General features: G+C 40.7%; 1 protein-coding gene and 2 pseudogenes across 2 annotated transcripts in view; all 3 read left to right on the top strand.

The window, feature by feature from the left end:
* The first annotated feature begins 6,057 nt into the window (after window positions 1-6,057).
* RAB3GAP2 (RAB3 GTPase activating non-catalytic protein subunit 2) overlaps window positions 6,058-27,988 on the top strand; it is a 123,803-nt gene continuing 101,872 nt past the window's right edge. For both annotated transcript variants that reach the window (XM_065542060.1, XM_065542059.1), the window contains exon 1: window positions 6,058-6,289. In XM_065542060.1, coding sequence (XP_065398132.1) covers window positions 6,175-6,289 — 115 coding nt within the window. In that variant the 5' untranslated portion in view covers window positions 6,058-6,174. The remainder of the gene's footprint in view (window positions 6,290-27,988) is intronic.
* Window positions 8,774-12,265, top strand: LOC135970160 (aurora kinase A-like; annotated as a pseudogene).
* LOC135970165 (mitochondrial pyruvate carrier 2 pseudogene) lies at window positions 16,485-17,155 on the top strand (annotated as a pseudogene).

The following is a 27,988-nucleotide window of genomic DNA, read 5'->3' as shown; positions in this document are numbered from 1 at the left end:
TGAATTCATTGATTTTTTTGAAGGGTTTTTTGTGTCTCTATCTCCTTCAGCTCTGCTCTGATCTTAGATATTTCTTGCCTTCTGCTAGCTTTTGAATATGTTTGCTCTTGCTTCTCTAGTTCTTTTAATTGTGATGTTAGGGTGTCAATTTTAGATCTCTCCTGCTTTCTCTTGTGGGCATTTAGTGCTATAAATTTCCCTCTACACATTGCTTCAAATGTGTCCCAGAGATTCTGGTATGTTGTATCTTTGTTCTCATTGGTTTCAAAGAACATCTTTATTTCTGCCTTCATTTTGTTATGTACCCAGTAGTCATTCAGGAGCAGGTTGTTCAGTTTCCATGTACTTTAGCGGTTTTGGGTGAATTTCTTACTCCTGAGTTCTAGTTTGATTGCCCTGTGGTCTGAGAGACAGTTTGTTATCATTTCTGTTCTTTTTCATTTGCTGAGGAGTGCTTTACTTCCAACTATGTGGTCAATTTTGGAATAAGTGTGATGTGGTGCTGAGAAGAATGTATATTCTGTTGTTTTGGGGTGGAGAGTTCTGTAGATGTCTATTAGGTCTGCTTGGTGCAGGGCTGAGTTCAATTCCTGGATATCCTTATTAACTTTCTGTCTCATTGATCCGTCTAATGTTGACAGTGGGGTGTTAAAGTCTCCCATTATTATTGTGTGAGAGTCTAAATCTCTTTTTAGGTCTCTCAGGACTTGCTTTATGAATCTAGGTGCTCCTGTATTGGGTGCATATATATTTAGGATAGTTAGCTCTTCTTGTTGAATTGATCCCTTTACCATTATGTAATGACCTGCTTTGTCTCTTTTCATCTTTGTTGGTTTAAAGTCTGTTTTATCAGAGACTAGGACTGCAACCCCTGCTTTTTTTGGTTTTCCATTTGCTTGGTAGATCTTCCTCTATGCCTTTATTTTGAGCCTATGTGTGTCTCTGCACGTGAGATGGGTCTCCTGAATACAGCACACTGATGGGTCTTGACTCTTTATCCAATTTGCCATTTTATGTCTTTTATTTGGAGCATTTAGTCCATTTACATTTAAGGTTAATATTGTTATGTGTGAATTTGATCCTGTCATTATGATGTTAGCTGGTTATTTTGCTCAATATTTGATGCGGTTTCTTCTTAGTATCGATGGTCTTATTTGGCATGTTTTTGCAGTGGCTGGTACTGGTTGTCCCTTTTCATGTTTAATGCTTCCTTCAGGAGCTCTTGTTGGGCAGGCCTGGTGGTAACAAAATCTCTCAGCATTTGTTTGTCCATAAAGTATTTTATTTCTCCATCACTTATGAAGCTTAGTTTGGCTGGATATGAAATTCTGGGTTGAAAATTATTTTCTTTAAGAATGTTGAATATTGGCCCCCACTCTTTCCCGCCTTGTAGAGTTCCTGCCGAGAGATCCACTGTTAGTCTGATGGGCTTCCCTTTGTGGGTAACCCGACCTTTTTCTCTGGCTGCCCTTAACATTTTTTCCTTTGTTTCAACTTTGGTGAATCTGACAATTACGTGTCTTGGAGTTGCTCTTCTCGAGGAGTATCTTTGTTGTATTCTCTGCATTTCCAGAATTTGAATATTGGCCTGCCTTGCTAGGTTGGGGAAGTTCTCCTGGATAATGTCCTGAAGAGTGTTTTCCAACTTGGTTCCATTCTCTCCTTCACTTTCAGGTACACAAATCAGACGCAGATTTGGTCTTTTCACATAGTCCCATATTTCTTGGAGGCTTTGTTCATTTTTTTTTTTTTACTCTTTTTTCACTAAACTTGTCTTCTCACTTCATTTCATTCATTTGATCTTCAATCACTGATACCCTTTCTTCCATTTGATCAAATCTGCTACTGAAGCTTGTGCATGCGTCACATACTTCTCGTGCTATGGTTTTCAGCTCCATCAGGTCATTTAAGGACTTCTCTACACTGTTTATTCTATTTAACCATTTGTCTACTCTTTTTTCAAGGTTTTTCACTTCTTTGCGATGGGTTCAAACATCCTCCTTTAGCTCAGAGAAGTTTGTTATTACCGATCATCTGAAGCCTTCTTCTCTTGACTGTCAAAGTATTTCTCCATCCAGTTTTGTTCCATTGCTGGCGAGGAGCTGAGTTCCTTTGGAGGAAAAGGGCACTCTGATTTTCAGAATTTTCAGCTTTTCCACTCTGGTTTCTCCCCATCTTTGTGGTTTTGTCTACCTTTGGTCTTTGATGATGGTGACGTACAGACGGGGTTTTGGTGTGGATGTCCTTTCTGTTTGTTAGTTTTCCTTTTAACAGTCAGGACCCTCAGCTGCAGGTCTGTCAGAGTTTGCTGGGGGTCAACTCCAGACCCTGTCTGCGTGGGTATCACCATTGGAGGCTGCAGAAGAGCAAATGTTGCTGTCTGTTCCTTCCTCTGGAAGCTTCATCTCAGAGGGGCACCTGGCCTTATGAGGTGTCAGTCACCCCCCTACTGGGAGATGCCTCCAAGTTAGGCTACTCGGGGATCAGGGACCCACTTGAGGAGGCAGTCTGTCCATTCTCAGATCTCACACTCCGTGCTGGGAGAACCACTACTCTCTTCAAAGCTGTCAGACAGGGACGTTTAAATCTGCAGAAGTTTCTGCTGCCTTTTGTTCAGCTGTGCCCTGCCCCTAGAGGTGGCGTCTACAGAGGCAGGCAGGCCTCCTTGAGCTGAGGTGGGCTCCACCCAGTCCGAGCTTCCCAGCTGCTTTGTTTACCTACTCAAGCCTCAGCAATGGTGGAATGGTGGATGCCCCTTCCCCAGCCTCCCTCTTCAATCTCAGACTGCTGTGCTAGCAGTGAGCGAGGCTCCATGGGTGTGAGACCCTCCGAACCAGGAGCGGGATATAATCACTTGGTGTGCCTTTTGCTAAGGTCATTGGAAGAGCGATGTATTAGGGTGGGAGTGTCCCAATTTTTCAGGTGCTGTCATGGCTTCCCTTTACTAGGAAAGGGAATTCTCCAATTAGGTGGGTGAGGCCATGCCCTGCTCTGCTCCGTGGGCTGCACCCACTTGGCTGGCAAGCCCCAGTGAGATGATCCTGGTACCTCAGTTGGAAATGTAGAAATCACCCGTCTTCTGCGTTGTTAATGCTGGGAGCTGCAGACTGGAGCTGTTCCTATTCGGCCGTCTTGGCGCCACCCCTCGACCTTTTTATTAACTTGAACAATTCTTCTTTAGCCTGTTGGAAAAGCGATGTATTAGGGTGGGAGTGTCCCGATTTTCCAGGTGCTGTCTGTCACGGCTTCCCTTTGCTAGGAAAGGGAATTCCCTGACCCCTTGGCTTCCCAGGTAAGGTGATGCCCTGCCCTGCTCCGTGGGCTGCACCCACTTGTCTGGCAAGCCCCAGTGAGATGAACCCGGTGCCTCAGTTGGAAATGTAGAAATCACCTGCCTTCTGTGTTGTTCACGCTGGTTGCTGCAGACTGGAGCTGTTCCTATTTGGCCATCTTGGCGCCACCCCTCGACCTTTTTATTAACTTGAACAACTCTTCTTTTGTCTACCTCAGAAGCAGGGAGAAAGCCAAAAGGAGAGAACTTTTGCTTGCCAGTATATTCCAGTAAAAACCACATCTCCTCCCTGTAGGTAGACATGTTGGGTCACATCTCTGTATCACTAGTTCCACATATCTGGGGAGGCCTCGGAATCATGGCAGGAGATGAAAGGCTCTTCTTACATGGTGGTGGCAAGAGAAAATGAGCACACATCTCTCTCTTCACAGCAGTCATCAGTGCTCTGACTCACACTAATGGATAATGGAGGAAGTTCACATTAGTACCTGGACTCATCCTGCTGTTATTTTGGTCACAGTGCTTTTCCTACCTCCTGAACCCAGACCTCAGAAAGACACTGTCAATGCTGGGATATGTAAGGCCTGCACATTTTCGCAATGTGCTTTCTTATGACTGTGGAATAAGTGATATTCACTGTCTGATGCAATCCTCCCACATGCTACAGAAACCATGGTAGCAGAACTCCAGAGGCATCTCCCCTGCAGCGTTACAACTTCCTGGGGGAAGAGTTCAGTTCATGAATGTGTTGTAATTTCTGTGAAGGGTATCTAAAGTCCTTAAAAACATCCATGAATGAATCCTTTCAACAGTACTTGGAAGGAAGTCAGGGACTTCACCATTAAAACTGAGCCAACACAGTAATGAAATTCAATGACCACCAAAGGAGACATATGAATGCCTCAGGGCAGAACAAAGGCCAGCAGAATCAGCCAACAGCGGTTACTTCCATAAAATGCATTTACCTGAATAGGAACTTGAATGGTTTTCAAGGAATGACAGTCCCCTTCCAGAAAGAGTCATGTGTTCGTTATTCATCCAGTAACACTAAGAATCTAAATTTAAATTTTAGTTTAGTTTGGGATTGGTGCTGGACTTTAGGGAATAATCATATCAGGGCTGGATTATCCTAGTTAGTGATGATCTGAGGAAACATCGCATTTCTTCAGATGGAAGAAGGGAGCACCGGCAGCTTGCCTTTTCTGAAAGCTTTGATTACAGAAGTATAGGTCCCTGATGCTTAAAGGGACCTTACAGCATGTCGGATTCAACTGCCTTTTATAGGTGAAGAACTGATTGCTGTTAACCTGATAACATAGAAATTGCCTGCCCTATTTTGTGAAAAGCATCCTACTCTAGAAGTAGGAAATAATGGAGTAGGAACCTAGGCACTAAATTATAGTTGTTATATTATTAGGACAAAGTGTGTATGTCCACAGGACAGACAGAAATGGATGCTCTGGACCCCATCCACTTGCTTTCTATTTATTCCTGTGCCATTTTCTCATAAAAAGTGGATGGCCTCCTTAAGTTTCCTTTGGGGAATGTGTAAGTGCCTACAGATCTTTGTGTTCACATTAAAATATATTTTTTTGTTTTTACTTTTTGGAAAAATAACTTAAAGTCTGCTCAGAGACGACTCAATTTCTTCATTTAAAAAATGAGATAAGACACACTATTTTTAGATGGTATTTGTGACTTTCCAAATGGACAATGTAAAGTACTTTCAAAAACAGTGCTTTGTAAAAGAAACAGTTTATTCTATTTACTTTATGTACACATTCCATTTATTTCTTCAGCAAATATTTATGAAGCACTTACTAGCATGATCACAATTTCAGTAAATAGTTGAGTACAGTAGTCCCCCCTTTTATCCATGGGTTCATTTTCCACATTATTCATTTTAAGTATTAGTTATTGTTAATATTTCACTGTGCCTAATTTATAAATTGAACTTTATCATATGTATGTACAGGTAAAAATAAAACACGCATACACAGGTTTCAGTACTATCCATGGTTTCAGTCATCCACTGGGGGTCTTAGAACATATCCCCTTGGATTAAAGTGAACTACTGTAATTAATTTCTTACTGCCTGTATCAGTCACTAGAATTCTAACTTTCTGGGAAAAGGTATTTCTTCTCTTTTGTTCTCTAATGCTCAGCACCCTGCGTGGCTGGCATTTAAAAGGCTAACAAATATTTGTCGAATGGATGGATGAATGCATGAATGAAAAACCAAATGAATAATGAAAACATAAGAGTATAATACACTTTAACACGTACTATATTGGGCTTGCATAGTACTATGGAAATTTATAGCAGGAGCATTTAAAGCCAGCCTTGACGGGGCTAATCTCCGGAAGAGCAATTAATCTTTTCAAAATCCGACTCTTGCAGGATACAGTCCCCCACTGGCCTGCCACTAGTTTAAAACGAATTATTTTCTGTGAAACATCAAGATCGTGCCAATATTAGGGCATCAATAAGATTGGTTGAATGAGTCAAAGGCCTGCGCGGACAAGTCCAATTAGAACACCTCTGGCTAAAAGCCAGAATGAATGAAAGGGTTCATTCCTTGGTGTAGACGCAGAACTGGGACTGAAAATCTGCCCCAAGCCTCCACGTAGACTTTGGCTCCACCTGCAGCAGCAGCAGCGCCCTAGTCACGTGACCCGGGCCAGCCCTCCCTAGGCGCCTGGGCCAGCCTGCGCCTGCGCAGTACTCGGAGACAGCGGACCCGTGTCAGTGACAGCTTCCGGTTTGGTTTCTCCGCCTTCTGCTTGGCTAGAGCTATTGGGGCTCGGCGGCGGCCGCAGTGGGGTGGAGGGGGCAGGGCGTGGTGAGGTAAGGTGAGTGCCGTAGTGGGGTTCCCCGGAGCCATGGCCTGCTCCATTGTCCAGTTCTGCTACTTCCAGGACCTCCAGGCCGCCCGGGACTTCCTCTTTCCTCACCTGCGGGAGGAGATCCCCAGCGGCGCCTTGCGGAGGGACCCCAGTAAGTGCCTCTCACCTCTCCGTTCCTTCCCCCGTCACCCGCGGCCTCTGCTTGGAGGGTTCGGGTCTCCTACTCGCTCTGCGCCTCCTGCCTCTGCCCTCTGGACCCCCAGTTCTTCCCGTGCCTCCCCTCTGTTCCGGGATGAACCCCTGCCCACCTCGTCCTGAAGCCCCATTTGTGTTGTCTTCCTCTCGACCCAGCTATTCTCCTCAGCCCCTCTGATCCCTGGCCCAAAACTGCGTCTCGTTTCCTCTCGCCTCTGCCTATCACCACTTCCTCCCTCCCCCCTCCCCCCACATTCCTAGCTTTCTCTCTAAGTATCTTCTCCGTCTCCCATCTTCAGCCTGGGGTCGTCCCTTGTTTCATGTTGCCTGCTCCGTGATCGCATCCTCCCCGTTCCTTGCCACATGTCAGCGCTCCACTCTGGTATTGCCCCAGCGCCCACTCTTCCATCCCGGGGACTGTGGCCTTCTGCCACCTCCCGTTCCGAAAGTGTTGATCATCCCCCCACACTCTCCCTTCTTTCATCCGCGTTTCCCCCATTCAGATTTTGAGAACAAATGGCTGACTGACAAATGAGTGACTCTTAAGGTGGTAAGAGTCTCTCAAAGAAGGAAAATAACCTGTCGGGAAGTGAACGAGAATCTACATTAGGAACTAAAATTACAGTGACATAGCCAAGAAAGGTTAATTTGCTTTATTGGGATGAGAAGCCTTCCACCTATTTTTATCATCAAAGTGTTAAATAAGCCTTTCCCCACGTAGTATAAAGTTCCAAGGCTGGTTTCTTAGATACTACATAGGCTCTCAGAATTTCCTACATTTCATCTTTTGAAAGGGTGTGCCTTGTGTTTTATTTTATTTTATTTTTGCATTTCCAACATGAAGCACGTTTGGCTTTGTAGTACAGTGTTCTCACTCTGTGCTATGCCGGAACGGTGATATAAGGCCCACTAAGCTCTTCCCCCTTTAAAAAAAAATTTAGAAGATATCAAATCAAACCCATCTGTGAATGATTACATACTCTGTGCCAGTCATTGGTGCTACAAACCAAATAAGGTTGGTGGACCCTGCCTCTAGGAACTTATGGTTTACAGACAAATCACTAACTTCCATTCAATGTGATTGAGATAGATGTGAGGCATTTTCTTCAAGTGGTGATACTTAAGCCTACCTTTGAAGTACTAGTTAGAGGAGTAAAGGAGCGGTAATAGCATGTGCAGAGGAAGGACTGAAATGGCATGGTATTTAGAGAACTAAGAAAAGCTGAGTGGCTAGAGACGAGGATGGGAGAGGAAGAATTGGGGCAATGAGGCAGTAATAGTGATAAGGAGCTAGACCATGAGAAGCCCTGTGAAAGTTGTGGCGTTTCTCTGAAAGTTTAAGTAGAGAAATGACATTGTCAGATTTGTACTTAATGTAATCAACAACGTTTGTTGAAGACCCGTAATGTGCTCTGGTAGCAAAGTGGAGGAGAGATTGGAAGAAGGGAAATGGATTGGGAAGCTCTTCCAGTAATCCAAGCAAGAAATGATATGAGCTTGAATTAAGAACCTTAGCAGGATGAAGATGAAGGACTAGATTAGAAAGACATAAAGGAGTTAGAATCTGCAGGACCTTCTGAAGGTCTGGTGATGGGCATTGTAACTAGTAAATGAGGGGGAGTTTAGGAAGTCTTTGGCTTGTGGTTTGGACAAGTGTATATAATAAGAGAATAAAGGATACAGATTTTCAACCTTTTGCATTTTAAATGTTTACAGTATGTCCAAGTAAGGACATCTGGTTGAACACCAGATATAGATAGTCTAAACAGTAGGGAGTACTGGGCCAGAGACGTTAATTGGGGAGCTAACAGCAAAAACTGTAAATTCAGTCTCAAAGATTATGTATGTTGTGAAATGCACTGAGTACTAAAGCTGTAAACTTAGAGGAGCACTGGTGTTTAAAAGTCAAGTAGAGGTTACTGGGAAGAAGACTGCGAAGGAGTAAAAGAAAGAGGAAAATCAGGTGAGAGTAAGGCCCTTGGAGCTGAGGAAGGTGAGAACTTGATGAAGGTGAGGAATAGTCAGCAGTTTTGCAAATGCAGCAGAGGTCAGGTAAGAAAAGGATAGAAAAGTGCTCATTGGTTTTGGGAAGGTGGAAGTAACTGGGCCTTAGGACAGTTTCAGTAGGATAGTGGAGGCAGAAAGCATATTTATAGGATAAGGGGTTAAAAAGTGAAGTATACTATTTCAAGGAGCTTGGCTGTGAAGGATAGCAGATGCAGGATTGTAGATAGGGAATGTAGAAAAAAGGAACAAATTTTCTTTATCCCTCTACCACTCTCCTGGTCCAGGCCATGATCTTTTCTCAACCTGGGCTATGATATGATATGTCTTCTTCTAGCAGATCTTCCTGCTTTCACTCTTGGTTTCCCATAATAATTCTCAACAGTAGGTAGAGTGAGCTTTTAAGACATAATTTAGATCAAAACATTGCCTTTTTTCTTTTTCTTTTTTTTTTTTGATATGAGGTCTCACTCTGTTGCCCAAGCTGGAGTGCGGTGGCATGATCTTGGCTCACTGCAACCTCCACCTCCCGGGTTCAAGCAATTCTTCCGTCTCAGCCTCCCAAGTAGCTGGGACTACAGGCATGCGCCACCATGCCCGGCTAATATTTGTATTTTTAGTAGAGATGGGGTTTCACTATGTTGGCCAGGCTGATCTTGAACTCCTGACCTTGTGATCCACCTGCCTCAGCCTCCCAAAGTGCTGGGATTACAGTCATGAGCCACCGCACCCAGCTTAACATTGCCCTGTTTATAACCCTGTATGGTTTTTGATTTCACTTAACATAAAATCCAAAGTTCTTAAATGGTGTATAAGGCCCTTGAGACTCTGCTTCCTGCCATTTCTTGGACCTTATACACCTCTCCTCTTATTTCTTATGCTTCAGATACTCTTTTTTGTTGTTAAACCAGCCAACCACATTTGTGGCTGAGGTTTTTGCCCTCACTGTTGTCTATGCCTTGGATGCCTTTTGCAGATCTTTGCATGCTAGTTGCATCTTGTCATTCAAGTCTCAGCTCAAATGTCAACTCAGGGCAGCCTTTTCTGACCACCTGATCTAAAGTAGTCAATACAACCCCCTTGTTCCCACTTGTTATTGTCTGTCATATCATCCTGTTTATTTTCATCATTATATCTATACTGTCCAGTATGGTAACCTGTAGGCACATGTGTTTATTGAGCCTTTGAAATGTGGCCAGTGCAACTGAGGAACTGAATTTTTAAAATTCAAGTTAATTTTAATTAATTTATATTTAAGTAGCCAAATGTGGCTAATGGCTATAATATAGTATGGCACAATTATAGGTGCTAAAACTCAGGTATATACAGATTGAATATGTGTCCAACTTACACAGGCAGTTGGGGATATAAATATACCCCAAACATCTAGATTAATTTGCACTATACCTATAGATTTACAAATACGGTTTAATGTACTACTCTTCTAAATCAAATTCTTGAGTTTGTGTATGTTGATATTATTGTGGCTATGATCAATTCATGTAGAAAATGAACAGAATGGACCTCTTCACCAGTGAGGCCCTTTGCAAAACCTGTACAGATGATCTCAGACTTATGATGGTTTGGCTTCCAATTTTTTAGCTTTACAGTAATGTGAAAGCAATGTGTACTTTGTAGAAACCATACTTCAAGTTTTGCACCTCGATCTTTTCCAGAGCTAGTGATACAATGGGTAAGATACTCTTTTGTGATGCTGGGTAGCAGCAGCAAATATGAGAGACTGTACTCTACAGTGTACAGTATTCAAGAAATTACATGAGATATTTTCAACACTTCCTTATAAAATAGACTTTGTGTTAGAAGATTTTGCCCAACTATAGGCTAATGTAAGTGTTCTGAGCACTTTTAAGATAGGCTAGGCCAAGCCGTAATATAAAGAGTTTTGAACGTAAACTTTTGTACAGTGAAATTTTACAGATAAAAAATGAAATTAGCAGAGCAGGTAAATGGGACCTGACTTAAACTGCTGATGGTATTTGCCTTTGCTTTTCTTCACTTTATTTATTAATGTTATAAATGTTTATTGGGAAGCAGAAATCATGAGATCATCTTAAAATTTTTTAGCTGATATAGTTTTAATTTCTTAACCCAGCTCATCTCTAGAGGATATGTAAAAACATAAAACACCCCAATTACTTGTGAATTATAGAGGTGTATCAGTTGGTTTAAAAGTACTTTTATTGGGCTGAGCTCTTGGAAGACTGAGGTCCTAGGGTCACAGGCATCATGGACCAATCTAAAGAAAACTACATTTCAGGGCCTGTTAAGGCTACATCTCCAGTTGGAGGTCCAAAACATGTTCTCGTGACTCAGCAATTTCCTTGTCAGAATCCATTACCTGCAAATAGTGGCCAGGCTCAGTGGGTCTTGTGTCCTTCAAATTCTTCCCAGCGTGTTCCTTTGCAAGCACAAAAGCTTGGCTCCAGTCACAAGCCAGTTCAGAATCAGAAACAGAAGCAATTGCAGGCAACCAGTGTACCTCATCCTGTCTCCAGGCCACTGAATAACACCCAAAAGAGCAAGCAGCCCCCGCTGTCGGCACCTGAAAATAATCCTGAGGAGGAACTGGCATCAAAACAGAAAAATGAAGAATCAAAAAAGAGGGAATGGGCTTTGGAAGACTTTGAAATTGGTCACCTTCTGGGTAAAGGAAAGTTTGGTAATGTTTATTTGGCAAGAGAAAAACAAAGCAAGTTTATTCTGGCTCTTAAAGTGTTATTTAAAGTTCAGCTGGAGAAAGCAGGATTGGAGCATCAACTCAGAAGAGAAGTAGAAATACAGTCCTACCTTCAACATCCTGATATAATCAGACTGTGTGGTTATTTCCATGATGCCACCAGAGTCTACCTAATTCTGGAATATACACCACTTGAAACAGTCAATAGAGAACTTCAGAAACTTTCGAAGTTTGATGAGCAGAGAACTGCTACTTATATCACAGAATTGGCCAATGCCCTGTCTTACTGTCATTCAAAGACAGTTATTCATAGAGACATTAAGCCAGAGAACTTACTTCTTGGATCAGCTGGATAGCTTAACATTGCAAATTTTGGGTGGTCAGTACATGCTCCATCTTCCGGGAGGACCACTCTCTGTGGCACCCTGGACGACCTGCCCCCCGAAATGATTGAAGGTCGGATGCATGATGAGAAGGTGGATCTCTGGAGCCTTGGAGTTCTTTGCTATGAATTTTTAGTTGGGAAGCCTCCTTTTAAGGCAGACACATACCAAGAGACCTACAAAAGAATATCATCAGTTGAGAATTCACATTCCCTGACTTTGTAACAGAGGGAGCCAGGGACCTCATTTCAAGACTGTTGAAGTATAATCCCAGCCAGAGGCTAGTGCTCAGAGAAGTACTTGAATACCCCTGGATCACAGCAAATTCATCAAAACCATCAAATTGCCAAAACAAAGAACCAACTAGCAAACATTCTTAGGAATCGTGTCGGGGGAGAAATCCTTGAGCCAGTGCTGCCGTATAACCTGTCAGGAACATGCCACCGAGATTTATTTTACCATTGACTGCTGCCCTCAATCTAGAACACTACAAGAAATATTTGTTTTACTGAACAGGTATGGCTTGACCTCCCTACTCAGAAAACTCCACATCAATAAACATGACACTCTGAAGTGAAAGTAGCCACGAGAATTGTGTTAACTGGTTCATAACCTGGAGGAAAGGTTCGACTGCAGCCACCCCGTCAGCCTGTGCCAGGCATGGTGTCCTCCCAGGAGGCAAATCCAGAGTCTGGCTGTGGGGAAAGTGACCACTTTGCCCTGACTCAATCGGCTAAGGAGCTGTCCAATAACCTTCCAAGTACCTGAGTGTGTAACTTATTGGGTTTACCAAACCTAGTAAAACTGTTGGAATGAGTATGTGATTCTTTTTAAGTATGAAAATAAAGATATTTGTACTGAAAAAAAAATTACTTTTATTTTAATGTGGACAGCTGCTAGAGATACAGTGCTACTACTCTCTTCTATATTTGAATTATCAAGGTATGACTTTATGTTACTTTGTATATTTAATTACAAAAGAAGACTGTCCTCTATAGCTTTAAAAGATGCTGAGCCCTACCCTTTCCCAATGTTTGCATTAATGACAACTGTTAATAATTGTTTTTATACGGTGGTGGGTGCATGTAGTCCCAGCTACTCGGGAGGATGAAGCTGGAGAATGGCATGAACCCAGGAGGCGGAGCTTGCAGTGAGCCAAGAACGCACCACTGCACTCCAGCCTGGGCGACAGAGCGAGACTCCATCTCAAACAAAACAAAACAAAACAAAAACAAAAAACAGAAAACAAAAAAGAATTGTTTTTATAAAGTAAATACTATCTACTTAAGACATGAAGTCTGGTCTTACTGCTTTGTGGCTTTTTTGTTTTGTTTTTGTTTTTTGGAGACAGGGCCTCACTCTGTTGCCTAGGCCAGAGTGCAGTGGCGTGATCATAGTTCACTGCAGCCTCAAACTCCTGGATTCAAGGGATCCTCCCACCTCAGTCTCCTGTGTTACTAGGACTGCAAGTACGCACCACCATGCCCAGATAATTTTTTCAGTTTTTATTGAGATGAGGTCTTACTGTGTTGCTCAAGCTGGTCTTGAACTCCTGGGCTTAAGTGATCCTCCCACCTGGACTCCCAAAGTGCTGGAATTATAGGCATGAGCCACTCTCCCTGGTTTATTACTTTGAAATTGCAGGGATGGGTAGAGTATAGGTACCCACTTTATGGGTCCCCAGTTAACCTACAGTGACGTAATTTCCAATGACTAGACCAGAACTTTCTGAAATTTACAGTTGAGTTGGGCAAACATATAAATAAATAAATAAATAAATAAATAAATAAATAAATAAATAAATAAATACATGAACAGAGAGGGAGAGCCAGAATAGTTGGAGATAATTTGGGTATTATAATATTGTAGATTTCTTGATTTACCTAATAGTAAAATAATTTCTTGTTGACATACTAAAAATGTAGAACAGCTCTCCTTCTTGCCTCTTTTACCAACCAGAATATAAAGCAAGTAGGGAATTATGTTGAAATAATCAATTCATGTTTTTAAGCAATCTCTGAGAAAAATGTGCTTTATTTAGGATAACCTAAAATCATAGAATCACTTTACATAATGGAATATCACAAAGGATATGAAATACTCTATTTTTTATATGTAGTAAAAATATTTTCTCTAGTTTGAGATCATACTAGGAGAGAAAATAATCTGAAAATAGAACATTTGTAGAAATTTAAGAAAATATATAGAGCTATTGGGTTTCTTTAAAATTGGAAGAGGATCATACAGATACAATTTTACCAGTGAGGAAATTGAGATTTGAGTGTTCTTCAGTTTCTTCATTCAGCTAATATTTATTGAGCATCCACTATGTTCTAAGCACAAAATTAGTTAAAAGGTAAATAAAATATGTCCCTCAAGCAATTTTCAGATAATAAAAGAAGATACATATGTGAAACAATTGTCAGGGGTGTTATGCTATGATATGGCACACGATGGGGGAGAAGGAGTGTTGGTCTAGTCTATCCAGGAAACCCAGAAAGTCTTCATATAGGAGGTGATATTTTCACATTAATAGTTTAAAGGTGTCCATCAGATGGAGAGAAGATAGACAACAGATGTGAAACAGTATGGGATTCAGAAAGCTGCAAATAGTAAATTGTGGTGGAAGGGTGGGATATAAGAGATAAAATAGAAGAGGTTGGTGAAGGAGTTTAGATTCTATTCAGTAGCAGGGTCTTTAGATTGAAGTAAGAGTACCTTAGGATCGTGGAAATTTTTAAAGGTTGCTTGGGAACAGATGATTTTAAGTAAATCATTTTCCACATGTACCTGTGAAAGTGCCTACTGTCCCACCCCACCTTCTACCACTTTACCTCTGACACGTTTGTAGTCTTATTATAGTAAGTTGCTTCAAGGTGTAAAAAAACCTTCCCATTTAATCAAAGTGTTGTGAATTCCTCCATTCATTTTATTACGGGTTTTCCAATTTTACTTTTTGTTTAATTATCAAGATATATAGTACATTTATGTTGTTTTCCTCATTTATTTACTTATAATAATTGCAATAACTCAAGCAAGAAGAAAATTGTTCATACTTAAGAGTCTTATGATTACAGGAAAATGTTTTCTCAATTCATATCCTTTTTTGCAGAGAAAGTTTTGTACTGATAATAATAAAAATCTATGTTTATTAGAATAGCATTCTGTGGAGGAAATAGAATAGAAATAAGTATTTAAGGAGAATGAAGGACTTGTAAAAACTGTTGAGAAGATCAGCATTTTTTTTTTAATGGATGTTGGTGGGTATCATTTCCCTATAGTGTTTAGAATCCACTAAGTTTTAAAAAATAATAGTTTTATTTTAAAATGTGCATGTTTATAGTATAACTGAAACTACATATTTTTTGCAAGGGATACATACTAAAAAATTGTTTGGGGGCATATATGAACAAAAAATTTGAAGGCCATTCTCCTGTAAGGCTCAGTGATTCCCAATCTTTTTTTTTTTTCTTTTTTTTTGTTGTTGGCATAATAGCGTACATTAAAAAAAAAAAAAAAAAAAAGACATATGGACCCCAAACAGCTAAAACAATTTTGGAAAAGAAGGAAAAAGTTAGAAGATTCACACTTTCTGATTTCAAAGCATATTGCAAATATGCTCAATAACAACAACAAAACTCAAACTGTATGATACTGGCATAAAGACAAACAAACCAATGGAATGGAATAGATAGCTAATATGGTCAAGATGATCTTCAGCAAGTGTACGAGGAGCATTCTTTGGGGGAAAAGACAGCTTCTTCAACATGTGATGTTAGAGGAAATGACTATCCATATGCAAAAGAATGAAATTGAATCCTTACACCATATACAATAATTAAATAAAGACCTAAATGCAGCACGTAACACTAAAACTTCTAGAAGAAAACATAGGAGAAAAGCTTCATGACATTGGACTTGCATGCTTTTGGCTATGACACCAAAAGCATAGGCAGCAGAAGCAAAAGTGGACAAATGGGGCTACACTAAGCTTAAAAACTTTGTGCATCAAAGGACACAACAGGGTGAAAAGGCAGCTTTCAAAATGGGAGAAAATATTTGCAAATCATGTATCTGATATGGGATTAATATCTAGAATATATAAAGAATTCCTGCAGCTCAATAACAACAACAAAAAATCAACCCTATTTAAAATGAGCAAAGGACTTAAGTATACATTTCTTCAAGGATGGTATACAGATGACTAAAAAGAATATGAAAAGATGCTCAACATCGCTAATCATCAGAGTGATGCAAACCAAAACATAATGAAATGTTACACTTATTAGAAATGGCTACTATCAAAAAAACCAAAGTAACAGGATATGGTGAGGATGTGGAGAATTAGAAACTTTTGTGCACTGTTGGTGGGATAATAAGATGGTACAACCACTATGGAAAAAATATAGAGTTCCTCAAAAATTTTTTAAAAATTATATGATCCAGTAATCTCACTTCAGGGTATATATACAAAAGAATTAAAAGCAGGGTCTTGAAGAGATGTTTGCACACCTGTGTTCATAGACAGTTCACAGTAGCCAAGAGGTTGGAAGCAACCCAAATGCCCATCGATGGAGGAATGGATAAACAAAATGTGGTATTATACACACAGTGGAATACTGTTTAGCCATTAAAATCAAGGAAATATCACATGCTATAACATTAATGAATCTTGTTAAATTATGCTAAGTGAAATATGCCAGTTACAAAAAGACAGCTTCTGTATGATTCCACTTACGTGAGAAAGCTAAAGTAGTAATTTATAGAAACAAAAAATAAAATGGTGGTTACCAGAGGCTGAGGGAAGGGAGAACGGGAATTGTTTCATGATACAGAGTTTCAGATTTGCAAGATGAAGTTCTGGAGATCTTTTATTTATTTATTTATTTATTTATTTATTTATTTATTTATTATTTTTTTACAACATTGTGAGTACACTTAACACTACTGAACTGTCCACTTAAAATGGTTAAGATGCCTGCCGGGGCGGAGGCGGACCAGGGGCGGGCCGTTGGCAGCCTCCGCCCCCTCAACCTTCGCGGGGTGCGGGCGGCAGCTTTTTGGTTCACAGCCGGGCAGCGAGAACCGCGGGAAGGGCTCTCCAGGCGAGAGACGGACGCCAGGCGTCGTGGCAAGGAAAAGTGACTAGCTCCCCTTCGTTGTCAGCCAGGGACGAGAACAGAGCCACGCTCCCACCCGGCTGCTCACGATCTCTCGGCGGCGATGTCGGCCGTCGGTGCCCGAGGCCTGCGGGCCACCTACCACCGGCTCCTCGATAAAGTGGAGCTGATGCTGCCCGAGAAATTGAGGCCGTTGTACAACCATCCAGCAGGTCCCAGAACAGTTTTTTTCTGGGCTCCAATTATGAAATGGGGGTTGGTGTGTGCTGGATTGGCTGATATGGCCAGACCTGCAGAAAAACTTAGCACAGCTCAATCTGCTGTTTTGATGGCTACAGGGTTTATTTGGTCAAGGTACTCACTTGTAATTATTCCAGAAAATTGGAGTCTGTTTGCTGTTAATTTCTTTGTGGGGACAGCAGGAGCCTCTCAGCTTTTTCGTATTTGGAGATACAACCAAGAACTAAAAGCTAAAGCACACAAATAAAAGAGTTCCTGATCACCTGAACAATCTAGATGTGGACATGACCATTGGGACCTAGTTTATTATTTGGTTATTGATAAAGCAAAGCTAACTGTGCATTTGGAAGGCACAATAAAACTAACTGCAACTGGTAGCTAGTGCTTGATTCAATAGAAAAATAAAGCAAACTTAATAACAGTCTCTCTATATGACTTAAGGAACTTAGCTATAGATATTAGTAACATTTTTCTACCATTTGTCCATAATAAACCATACTTGCTCATAAAAAAAAAAAATGGTTAAGATGATACATTTTTTTTTTTTTTCTTGAGACGGAGTCTTGCTCTGTCACCGAGGCTGGAGTGCAGTGGCGTGATCTCGGCTCACTGCAAGCTCTACCTCCTGGGTCCACGGCATTCTCCTCCCTCAGCCTCCCGTGTAGCTGGGACTACAGGTGCCTGCCACCACGCCTGGCCAATTTTTTTTGTTTTTTTTTGTACTTTTAGTAGAGACGGGGTTTCACCATTTTAGCCAGGATGGTCTCGATCTCCTGACCTTGTGATCTGCCTGCCTTGGCCTCCCAAAGTGCTGGGACTACAGGCGTGAGCCACTGCATCTGGCCTATGTGTGTGTGTGTGTGTGTGTGTTTTTTAACCAAAATACAAAATGTCAGTCAATTAGATTGATAATAGATTATTTTAAAATGTGACAAAGCTGCTTATGATGGAAAGTGACATAGTTCCAATAGCTCCAGGCCCTACGTGACTGCTTTTACTGCTAAAATGATCAATATCTTGGCTCACCTGTAACCCATTTACAGCATACTAAGAATCTCTGCTATGGGCAGAGGGTAGCCATTGATGGTTTTAAGTAAAAGTATAGCAAAAGTATTTTAAGATTTGAGTTTTAAACAGATATATTTGGTAGCTGTGAAGAGAATAGATTGGGCAGTTCAAAGCTAGAGGCAGGTGACCATTAGATAGATAGTTGTAGAAGTCCAAGTTAGAGCCCATAAAGGCAGAACTAAGGTAATAGCAATGGCAATGGAGTTTGAGACTATTAGAATTTGAGCTGAGAAATAGGATAGCCAGACAAATATTTTAGAGACATTTCTTTGTCAGCAAAGAGAAGAATGGATGGGAGTGATGGGTAAAGTGGAAGTAGAGTGACCAGTTAGGAGGCTATTGCAGTATTCCAAAGGAGGAGATTATCTTTTCCTTAGCATGGTTTTCCTAAGAGGTTATTTTAGAGTATACGCAGTGACAATCCTGGAAGTATGACAAGTAGTTTTGAATGAGTACTATGCTTAATACAATTTGGGACTATTGAGACCTTAAATGAAGAGTGAGTAAGTTGTTAAACCTTCCTCATAGAGAATTCTTGAAACTCCTAAGTATCTGCTGTGACCATATCTTGCCTTTAAAAAGGAGAGCAGAAATGGTCCCTTGAACATAGATTGCTTTTCTTTGTACAAAGTGAGTCTAAGTCTCACATATAAGTTCCCCAGAAGACAGAATCTCATCAGGTCAAGAGAGTAGACATTACTTATTATCACATTGCCCCCTACTTTTTTTAAGGTCTGTGAAATCAGACATAAAAGCCACCACCTGACTACTTATACTCTACCTTTCAGATGTTAAAACCTCAGTACTGTGCTATCTAACATGGTAGCCACTGGCCACATATGGCTATTTACATTTACGTTTAAATCAATAGTAATTAAATTTTAAAAAATTCAGTCCCTCAGTCACAGTGGCTACATTTGAAGTGCTCAAGCCACATGTTACTAGTGGCTACCATATTGAGCAGCACAGATATAGAATACTTCCATTATTACAGAAAGCTCTCTTGGAAGTATTGCCTTAGTGAGACTTTCTTCTTCAACTTTTAAGTTCAGGGATGCATGTGAAGGATAGGCAGGTTTGTTATATATGTAACTGTGTGCCATGGTGGTTTGCGGCACAGATCACCCCATCACCCAGGTATTAATCCTAGCATCCGTTAGCTATTCTTCCTAATGTTCTCTCTCCCCACTCCATTCCAACAGGCCCCAGTGTGTTTTGTTCTTTGTTCTCCCCCATGTGTCCGTGTGTTCTCATCATTCAGCTCCTACTTATAAGTGAGAACATGTGGTGTCTGTTTTTCTGTTCCCGCATTAGTTTGCTGAGGATAATGACCTCCAACTCCATCCATGTCCCTGCAAAGGACATAATCTTGTTCCTTTTTGTGGATGCATAGTATTCCAGGGTGTATATGTACCACATTTTTCTTTATCCAGTCTATCATTGATGGGCATTTAAGTTGATTCTATGTCTTTACTATTGTGAATGTGCTGCAGTCAACATATGTGGGCATGTATCTTTATAAAAGAATTATTTATATTCCTTTGGGTGTATATCCAGTAATGGGATTGCTGGACCAAAAGGTATTTCTGCCTCTATGTCTTTGAGGAATCACCACACTGTCTTCCCAAATGGTTGAACTAATTTACACTCCCACCAACAGTATAAAAGCATTCCTTTTTCTCTGCAACCTCGCAAGCATCTGTTGTTTTTTGACTTTTTAACAGTAGTCATTCTAACTGGCACAAGATGATATCTCAATGTGGTTTTGATTTGCATTTCTGCAATGATTAGTGATATTGAGCTTTTTTTCAATATGTTTTTTGGCCGCATGTATGTCTTCTTTTGAGAAGTGCCTGTTCATGTCCTTTGCCCAGTTTATAATGTCGTTGCTTGTTTTTTTTTTTTTTTTTTTTTTTTTTGTAAATTTGTTTAAGTTCCTTGTAGACTCTGGATATTAGACTTTTGTCAGATGGATAGATAGAAAAAATTTTCTCCTGTATGTTATCAGTTCACTCTGATGATAGTTTCTTTTGCTGTGCAGAAGCTCTTTAGTTTAATTAGATCCCATTTGTCAATTTTTGCTTTTGTTGTAATTGCTTTTGGCATTTTCATCATGAAATCTTTGCCTATGCCTATGTCCTGAATGGTATTGCTAGATTTTCTTCTAAGTTTTGGGTTTTACCTTGAAGTATTTAATCCATCTTGAGTTAAATTTTGTATATGTTGTAAGGAAGGGGTCCAGTTTCAATTTTCTGCATATGACTAGCCAGTACTCCCACCACCATTTATTAAATAGGGAGTCCTTCCCCCATTACTTGTTTTTGTCAAATTTGTCGAAGATCACAGGATTGTAGGTAAGGGCCTTATTTCTGAGTTCTCTGTTCTGTTCCATTGGTGTATGTATCTGTTCTTATACCGGTACCATGCTGTTTTGGTTACTGTAGCCTTGTAGTATAGTTTGAAGTCAGGTAGCATGATGCCTCCAGCTTTGTTCTTTTTGCTTAGGATTGTCTTGGCAATGCAGGCTCTTTTTTGGTTTCATGTGAATTTTAAAATAGTTTTTTTTTTTTTTTTTCTAATTCTGTGAAGAATGTCAATGGTAGTTTAATGGGAATAGCATTGAATCTGTAAATTACTTTGGGCAGTATGACCATTTTCACAATATTGATTCTTCCTATCCATGAGCATGGAATGTCTTCCCATTTATTTGTGTCCTCTCTAATTTTGAGCAATAGTTTGTAGTTCTCCTTAAAGAGGTCCTTCACTTCCCTTGTTAGCTGTGTTCCTAGGTATTTTATTCTTTTTGTAGCAGTCATGAATGGGAGTTCATTCATAATTTGGCTCTGTGCCTGTCTGTCGTTGGTGTATAGTAATGCTTGTGATTTTTGCACATTGAGTTTGTATCCTGAGACTTTGCTGAAGTTGCTTATTAGCTTAAGAAGCTTTTGGGCTGAGATGATGGGGTTTTCTAGATATAGGATCATATCCTCTACAGACAGAGATAATTTGACTCCCTCTCTTCCTATTTGAGAACCTTTATTTTTTTATCTTGCCTGATTGCCCTAGCCAGAACTTCCAATACTATGTTGAATAAGAGTGGTGAGAGAGGGCATCCTTGTCTTGTGCTGGTTTTCAAGGGAAATGCTTCCAGCTTTTGCCCATTCAGTATGATATTGGCTGTGGGTTTGTCATACCAGGCTCTTATTATTCTGAGGTATGTTCCTTCAATACCTAGTTTTTTGAGAGTTTTTAACATGAAGGGATGTTGAATTTTATCAAAGGCCTTTTCTGCATCTATTGAGATATTCTTGTGGTTTTTTTCTTTAGTTCTGTTTATGTGATGAATCACATTTATTGATTTGAATATGTTGAACCAACCTTGCATCCTGGGGATGAAGCCACCTTGATTATGGTAGATAAGCATTTTGATGTGATGCTGGATTCTATTTGCCAGTATTTTATTGAGGATTTTTGCATTGATGTTCATCAGGAACATTGGCCTGAAGTTTTCTTTTTTTGCTGTATCTCTGCCAGGTTTTGGTATCAGGATAATGCTAGTCTCACAGAATGAGGGAGGAGTCCCTCCTTTTCAGTTTTTTGGAATAGTTTCAGTAGAAATGGTACCAGCTCTTCTTTGTACCTCTGGAAGAATTCCACTGTGAATCCATCTTGTCCTGGGCTTTTTTTTTTTTTTTTTTTTTTTTGGTTGGTAGGGTATTTATTACAATTTCAGAACTCATTATTGGTCTGTTCAGAGATTCAGTTTCTTCCTGGTTGAGTCTTGGGAGGATGTATGTGTCTAGCAATTTATCCATTTTTTCTAGATTGTCTACCTTATTTCTCTGTGCTTATAAACACAGAGGTGTTTATAGTATTCTCTGATGGTTGGTTGTATTTCTATGGGGTCGGTGGTGATATTCCCCTTATTTCATATTGTGTTTATTTGATTCTTCTTTCTTTTCTTCTTTATTAGTCTAGCTAGAGTTCTATCTGTTTTATTAATTTTTTCAAAAAACCAGCTCCTGAACGCATTGATTTTTTTTGAATGGCTTTTTGTGCCTCTATCTCCTTCAGTTCAGCTCTGATCTTGGTTATTTCTTGTCTTCTGCAAGCTTTGGGGTTTATGTATTTTTGGTTCTCTAGTTCTTTTTAGTTGAGATGTTAGGTTGTTAACTTAATATTCTTCTAGCTTTTTGAGGTGAGCATTTAGTGCTGTAAGTTTCCCTCTTAACACTCTTTAGCTGCATCTCAGAGATTCTGGTACATTGTCTCTTTGTTCTCATTAGATTCAAATATCTTTTTGATTTCTGCCTTAATTTCATTGTTTACCTAAAAGTCATTCAGGAGCAGGTTGCTCAGTTTCCATCTGGGTGTGTGGTTTTGAGTGGATTTCTTTCTTTTTCTTTTCTTTTTTCTTTTTTCTTTTTTTTTTTAGATGGACTCTTGCTCTTTCACGCAGGCTGGAGTGTAGTGCTGCAATCTCGGCTCACTGCAACCTCCGCCTCCTGGGTTCAAGCAATTCTGCCCCAGCCTCCCAAGTAGCTGGGACTACAGGCAGGTGCCACCACGCCTGGCTAATTTTTTGTATTTTTAGTAGAGACAGGGTTTCACCATGTTAGACAGGATGGTCTTGATCTCCTGACCTCGTGATCCGCCCACCTTGGCTTCCCAAAATGTTGGGATTACAGGCATGAGCCACCACGCCCAGCCTTTTGAGTGAATTTCTTAATCTTGAATTCTAATTTGATTGTTCTGTGGTCTGAGAGACTGTTATTTCAGTTCTTTTGCATTTGCTGAGGAGTGTTTTACTTACGGTTATGTGATCAGTTTTAAAGTAAGTGTCATGTGGTGGTGAGAAGAATGTATATTCTGTTGAATTTGGGTGGAGATTTCTGTAGGTATCTATCAGGTCCACTTGTTTTAGAGCTGAGTTCAGGTCCTGAATATCTTTGTTAATTTTCTGTCTCCATGATCTAATGTTGTCAATTGGTGTTAAAGTCTCCCACTATTATTGTGTGGGAGTCTAAGTTTCTTTGTAGGTCTCTAAGCACTTGCTTTGTGAATCTCAATGCTCCTGTATTGGGTGCATATATATTTAAGATAGTTAACTCTTCTTTTTGAATTGAACCCTTTACCATTATGTAATGCCCTTCTTTGTCTTTTTTTATCTTGGTTGGCATAAAGTCTGTTTTGTGAAAAACTAGGATTGCAACCCCTGCTTTTTTCTGTTTTCCATTTGCTTGGTAAATTTTCCTGCATCCTTTTTTTTGAGCCTATGTGTCTTTGCATATGAGGTGGGTCTCTTGAAGGTTTTGGCTCTTTATCTAGTTTGCCATTCTATGTCTTTTAATTGGGGGGATTTAGTCCATTTACATTTAAGGTTAGTATTGTTATGTGTGAATTTGATCCTGTCATCACGATGCTAGCTGCTTATTTTGCAGACTTGTTTATATGGTTGCTTCATAGTGTTACTGGTCTGTGTACTTCAGTGTGTTTTTGTAGTGGTCAGTAATGGCTTCTTATTTTCATATTTAGTACTTCCTTCAGGAGCTCTTGCAAGGCAGGCCTGGTGGTGATGAATTTCTTCAGCATTTACCTATCTGAAAAGGATCTTATTTCTCCTTCACTTATTAAGCTTAGCCAGATATGAAATTCTGGCCTGGAAATTCTTTTCTTTAAGAATGTTGAATGTTGGCCCCCAGTTGAGAGATTTGCTGTTAGTCTAATGGACTTCCCTTTGTAAATGACCTGGCCTTTCTCTCTGGCTGTCCTTAACATTTTTTCTTTCATTTTGACCTTGGAGAATCTGATGATTATGGGTCTTGAGGTTGATCTTCTTGTGGAGTATCTTACTGAGGCTCTTACTGAGGCTCTCTGCATTTCCGGAGTTTGAATGTTGGCCTGTCTTGCTAGATTGGGGAAGTTCTCCTGGATGATATCCTGAACTGTGTTTTCTAACTTGGTTCTATTCTCTCTATCTCTTTCAGGTACCCCAATCAGTCGTAGATTTGGTCTCTTTACGTGATCCTATATTTTCCAGAGGTTTTGTTCATTCCTTTTTATTTTCTTTCCCTCTATTCTTGTCTGACTGTCTTATTTCAGAAAGATAGTCTTGAAGCTGTGAGATTCTTTCCTCCGCTTGGTCTGTTCTGCTGTTGATACTTATGATTGCATTGTGATGTTCTCATGTTGTATTTTTCAGCTCCATCAGGTCAGTTATCTTCCTCTCTAAATTGGCTGTTCTGGCTATCAGCTCCTGTATTGTTTGATCATGATTCTTAGCTTCTTTGCATTGGGTTACAACATGCTCCTTTAGCTCAGCAAAGTTTGTTATTATCCACCTTCTGAAGCTGACTTCTGTCAATTCAGCCATCTCAGCCTCAACCCGGATCTGTGCCCTTGCTGGAGGGGTGTTGCAGTCATCTGGAGAAGAAGAACTCTGACTTTTCGAGTTTTCAGTGCTTTTGTATTGATTCTTTCTCATCTTTATGAGTTATCTATCTTCAGTCTTTGAGGTTGCTGACCTCTGAATGAGGTTTTTGTGGGGTCTTTTTTGTTCATGTTGTTGTTGTTGTTGTTTGTTTGTTTTTCTTTTAAGAGTCTAGCCACTCCACCATAGGGCTGCTGCGGTTTACTGGGAATCTGCTCCAGACCCCAGCTGCCTCAGTTTCTGCTGTACTGGAGGTATCACCAGTGAAGGCCACAAAACAGCAAAGATGGCAGCCAGCTCCTTCCTCTGGAAGCTGCATTCTGGTGGAGTACTGACCTGTTGCTGGCCTGCATGTACCTGTGGGAGGTGGCTGGAGACCCCTGTTGGGAGGTCCCACCCAGTGAGGAGGAATGGGATCAGGGTCCCACCCAAAGAGGCAGTCTGGTCACAGTATGACCAGGCAGCTGTTCTGCATTGTTGGGGACCCTTCCTCACAAACTGTTTATTCTCCATAGCCAGCAGGCTGGAGTGCCTGAATGTACTGAACCACAGACGGTAGCCTCCCCTCCGCCTCTGGGAACTTGGACCCATCTCAGGTGTATTCTAATCTGCCACCATTGGCTGGTTGGGATTCCAAGCTAGTGGGTCTTAACTTGTGAGGTGCTGTGGAAGCGGGGCCCACAAAACGATGCTTCTTGGCTCCCTGGAATCAGCCCCCTTCCTAGGGATATATACAGACAGATTTCCCACCTTGCCAGGGATCCCAGCTGTAGTATGTAAAACTCACGGTTGTCTGTGTGTGCCTGAGTGACTGCTCTGCCCAGACTCTACACAGCTCTGTGTATCAGACCCAAGGCCCTGGTGGCGTGGCCTCATGAGAGGATCTCCTGATCCGTGGAAAGATCCATGCAGAGATCCATGGGAGAAGTGTGGTTTCCCAGGCGGGGTAGCACAATTACTCACTGCTGCTTTTGGCTGGAGGTGACGGTTTCTTTGGCTCCCTGCCACTTCCGGGTGGGCCGTCACCCCTTCCACTCCCTCACGCTTTTCTTCGTTCTCGTTGGGTCAAGCTGTTCGTCCAGTCAGTCCCAATGCAAGAACCTGGGTATCTCAGTTGAAGGTTCTGAATTCACTTGCCCTTTTTCATTCCTCTCCAGAATTGCGGTAGACCACAGCTGCTTCTAATCGGGCATTTTGGGTCTGAGACTTCTTTCAGACTTTCTGTGCTCAATCAACACATACACACAAGCTAATTGGGAATTTTATTTATTTGTAATTTTATGTTATGATCATTTTTATAAAATGCATATCTGCAACCTTTGGAGTTTAATTATATATTATATAATATCTATATCTTTCCGAGTCATTTATAGTTTTCAGGTATATATAGCTCTAGCATGTTTTTTTCTTCATTTTCTCTCTTTTTTTTTTTCTTCTTTTGAGAGAGGGTCTCAGCCTATCACCCAGGTTGTGCCATCATGGCTCACTACTGCCTCCACCATCTGGGCTCAATTGATCCTGCTGCTGCCTCAGCCTCCCCAGTAACTGGGACTACAGACATGTGCCACCATGCCCAGCTATTTTTTCTGTTTCTTTGTAGAGATGGGGGTCTCACTGTGTTACCTAGGCTGGTCTCAAACTTGTGGGCTCAAGCAATCCCACCACCTCAGCTTTCCACGCTGGGATTACAGGCATGAGCCGCCGTACCCGGTCTATAGCAGGTTTTTTTTTTTTTTTTTTTTTTTGAGACGGAGTCTTGCCCTGTCGCCCAGGCTGGAGTGCAGTGGCGCGATCTCAGCTCACTGCAAGCTCCGCCTCCTGGTTTCACACCATTCTCCTGCCTCAGCCTCCCGAGTAGCTGGGACTACAGGCGCCCACCACCACGCCTGGCTAATTTTTTGTATTTTTAGTACAGGTGGGGTTTCACTGTGTTAGTCATGATGTTCTCGATCTCCTGACCTCATGATCCGCCCACCTCGACATCCCAAAGTGCTGGAATTACAGGCGTGAGCCACTGCGCCCAGCCTATAGCATGTTTTTAATGGTTACATAATGTTCCACTGAAGACTCCACTAGGCTCTATTTAATAATTGCCTGATCGGTGAACATTTTTAAGGTTATTTCTGATATTTTTGCTGTAAGAACAGTGCTCCACTAAGCATCCTTATACATGTGGGTCACAATTGCCAAATTACTCTAAAAATTGGCTTTCAGGTTCAGTCCTATCTATGATAATCAGTGCCTATCTACACATACACTTGTTATCATAATATGATCAGTGTCTTTGACTTTTGATCTTCTCATAAATGAAAAATGGTATATCATGGCTTTAATTCATACTTCTTAAAGTTGAGAAAAGCTGAGCATTTTCAATGTGTATCAGTCAAGTAGAACTTGCTTTGTAAATTAACTGTTCACAGCTTTTGCTGACTTTTTAATTGTATCTTTAAACTTTTTCTATTGTTTTATGAAAGTTTATCATATCCTGTGTATATTTTGCAAATATTTATATAATCATATCTCTTAACCTTTGCCTTTTTAGCTTCTGTTTCATATTCTCCTTTGAAAGATCTTTCCAATCTGAACCTTGTAAAACATTCTACTAGATTTTAATCTAAATCTAAATATCTTTAATCTAAATAACACATTTATGTGCATGTGTGTTTAAGTGTGAAATCTGAGGTGGAACTGTATCCTTATTTTATTGCAAATATATATGCAATTGTTTTAACACAATTAACTAATTCATCAACTTCCTACTAATTCGAGATGCTATTTTTACCCTGTTAACTAGTCAGAAATACTTGCCTGCTTTTTTGACTTCTCTTCTGTTTCACTGATTTATTTGTCAATTCCTGTCCATTTTAATGCGTAGTAGAGACAGTTTCTGCCAAAGTACTTGTATTACTCCATTCTTACACTGCTATAAGGACATAACCTGAGACTGGTAGTTTATAAAGGAAAGAGGTTTAATTGACTCACAGTTCGGCATGGCTGGGGAGGCCTCAGGAAGAACAGTCATGGAGGAAGGGAAAGCAAACACATTCTTCTTCACATAGTGGCAAGAAGGAGAATGAGTGAGAGCAAAGTTGGGGGAGAGCCCCTTATAAAACCATCAGTTCCTGTGAGAACTCACTATCATGAGAACAGCATGAAGGTAGCCACCCCCATGATTCAGTTACCTCCCACCAGATCCCTCCCACAACACATGGGGATTGTGGAAACTACAATTCAAGATGAGATTTGGGTGGGGACATGGACAAACCAAATCATTTTACCTGTCTCCTCCCAAATCTCATGTCCTCACATTTCAAAATACAATCATGTCCTTCCAACAGTCCCCCAAAGTCTTAACTTATTTTAGCATTAACTCAAATGTTCAAGTCCAAAGTATTATCTCAGACAAGGCAAGTCCCTTCCACCTATGAGCCTGTAGAATCAAAAGCAAGTTAGTCACTTCCTATGTACAATGTGAGTACAGGCAAGGGGTAAATACACCTTTTACAAATGGGAGAAATTGACCACAACAAAGGGGCTACAGGCCCCAGGTAAGTCCAAAATGCAATGGGGCAGTCATTAAATCTTAAAGTTCCAAAATGATCTCCTTTGACTCCATGTCTCACATCCAGGTCATACTGATGCAAGAGGTGGGCTCCCACAGCCTTGAGCAGCTCTGCCCCTATGGCTTTGCAGGGCACAACCTTCCTCCAGG

Source organism: Macaca fascicularis, chromosome 1 (assembly GCF_037993035.2).
Source record: "Macaca fascicularis isolate 582-1 chromosome 1, T2T-MFA8v1.1".
In the NCBI taxonomy this organism is placed as follows: domain Eukaryota; kingdom Metazoa; phylum Chordata; class Mammalia; order Primates; family Cercopithecidae; genus Macaca; species Macaca fascicularis.
The sequence above is the reverse complement of the archived record's forward strand: the minus strand, read 5'-3'. Positions and strand labels throughout refer to the sequence as shown.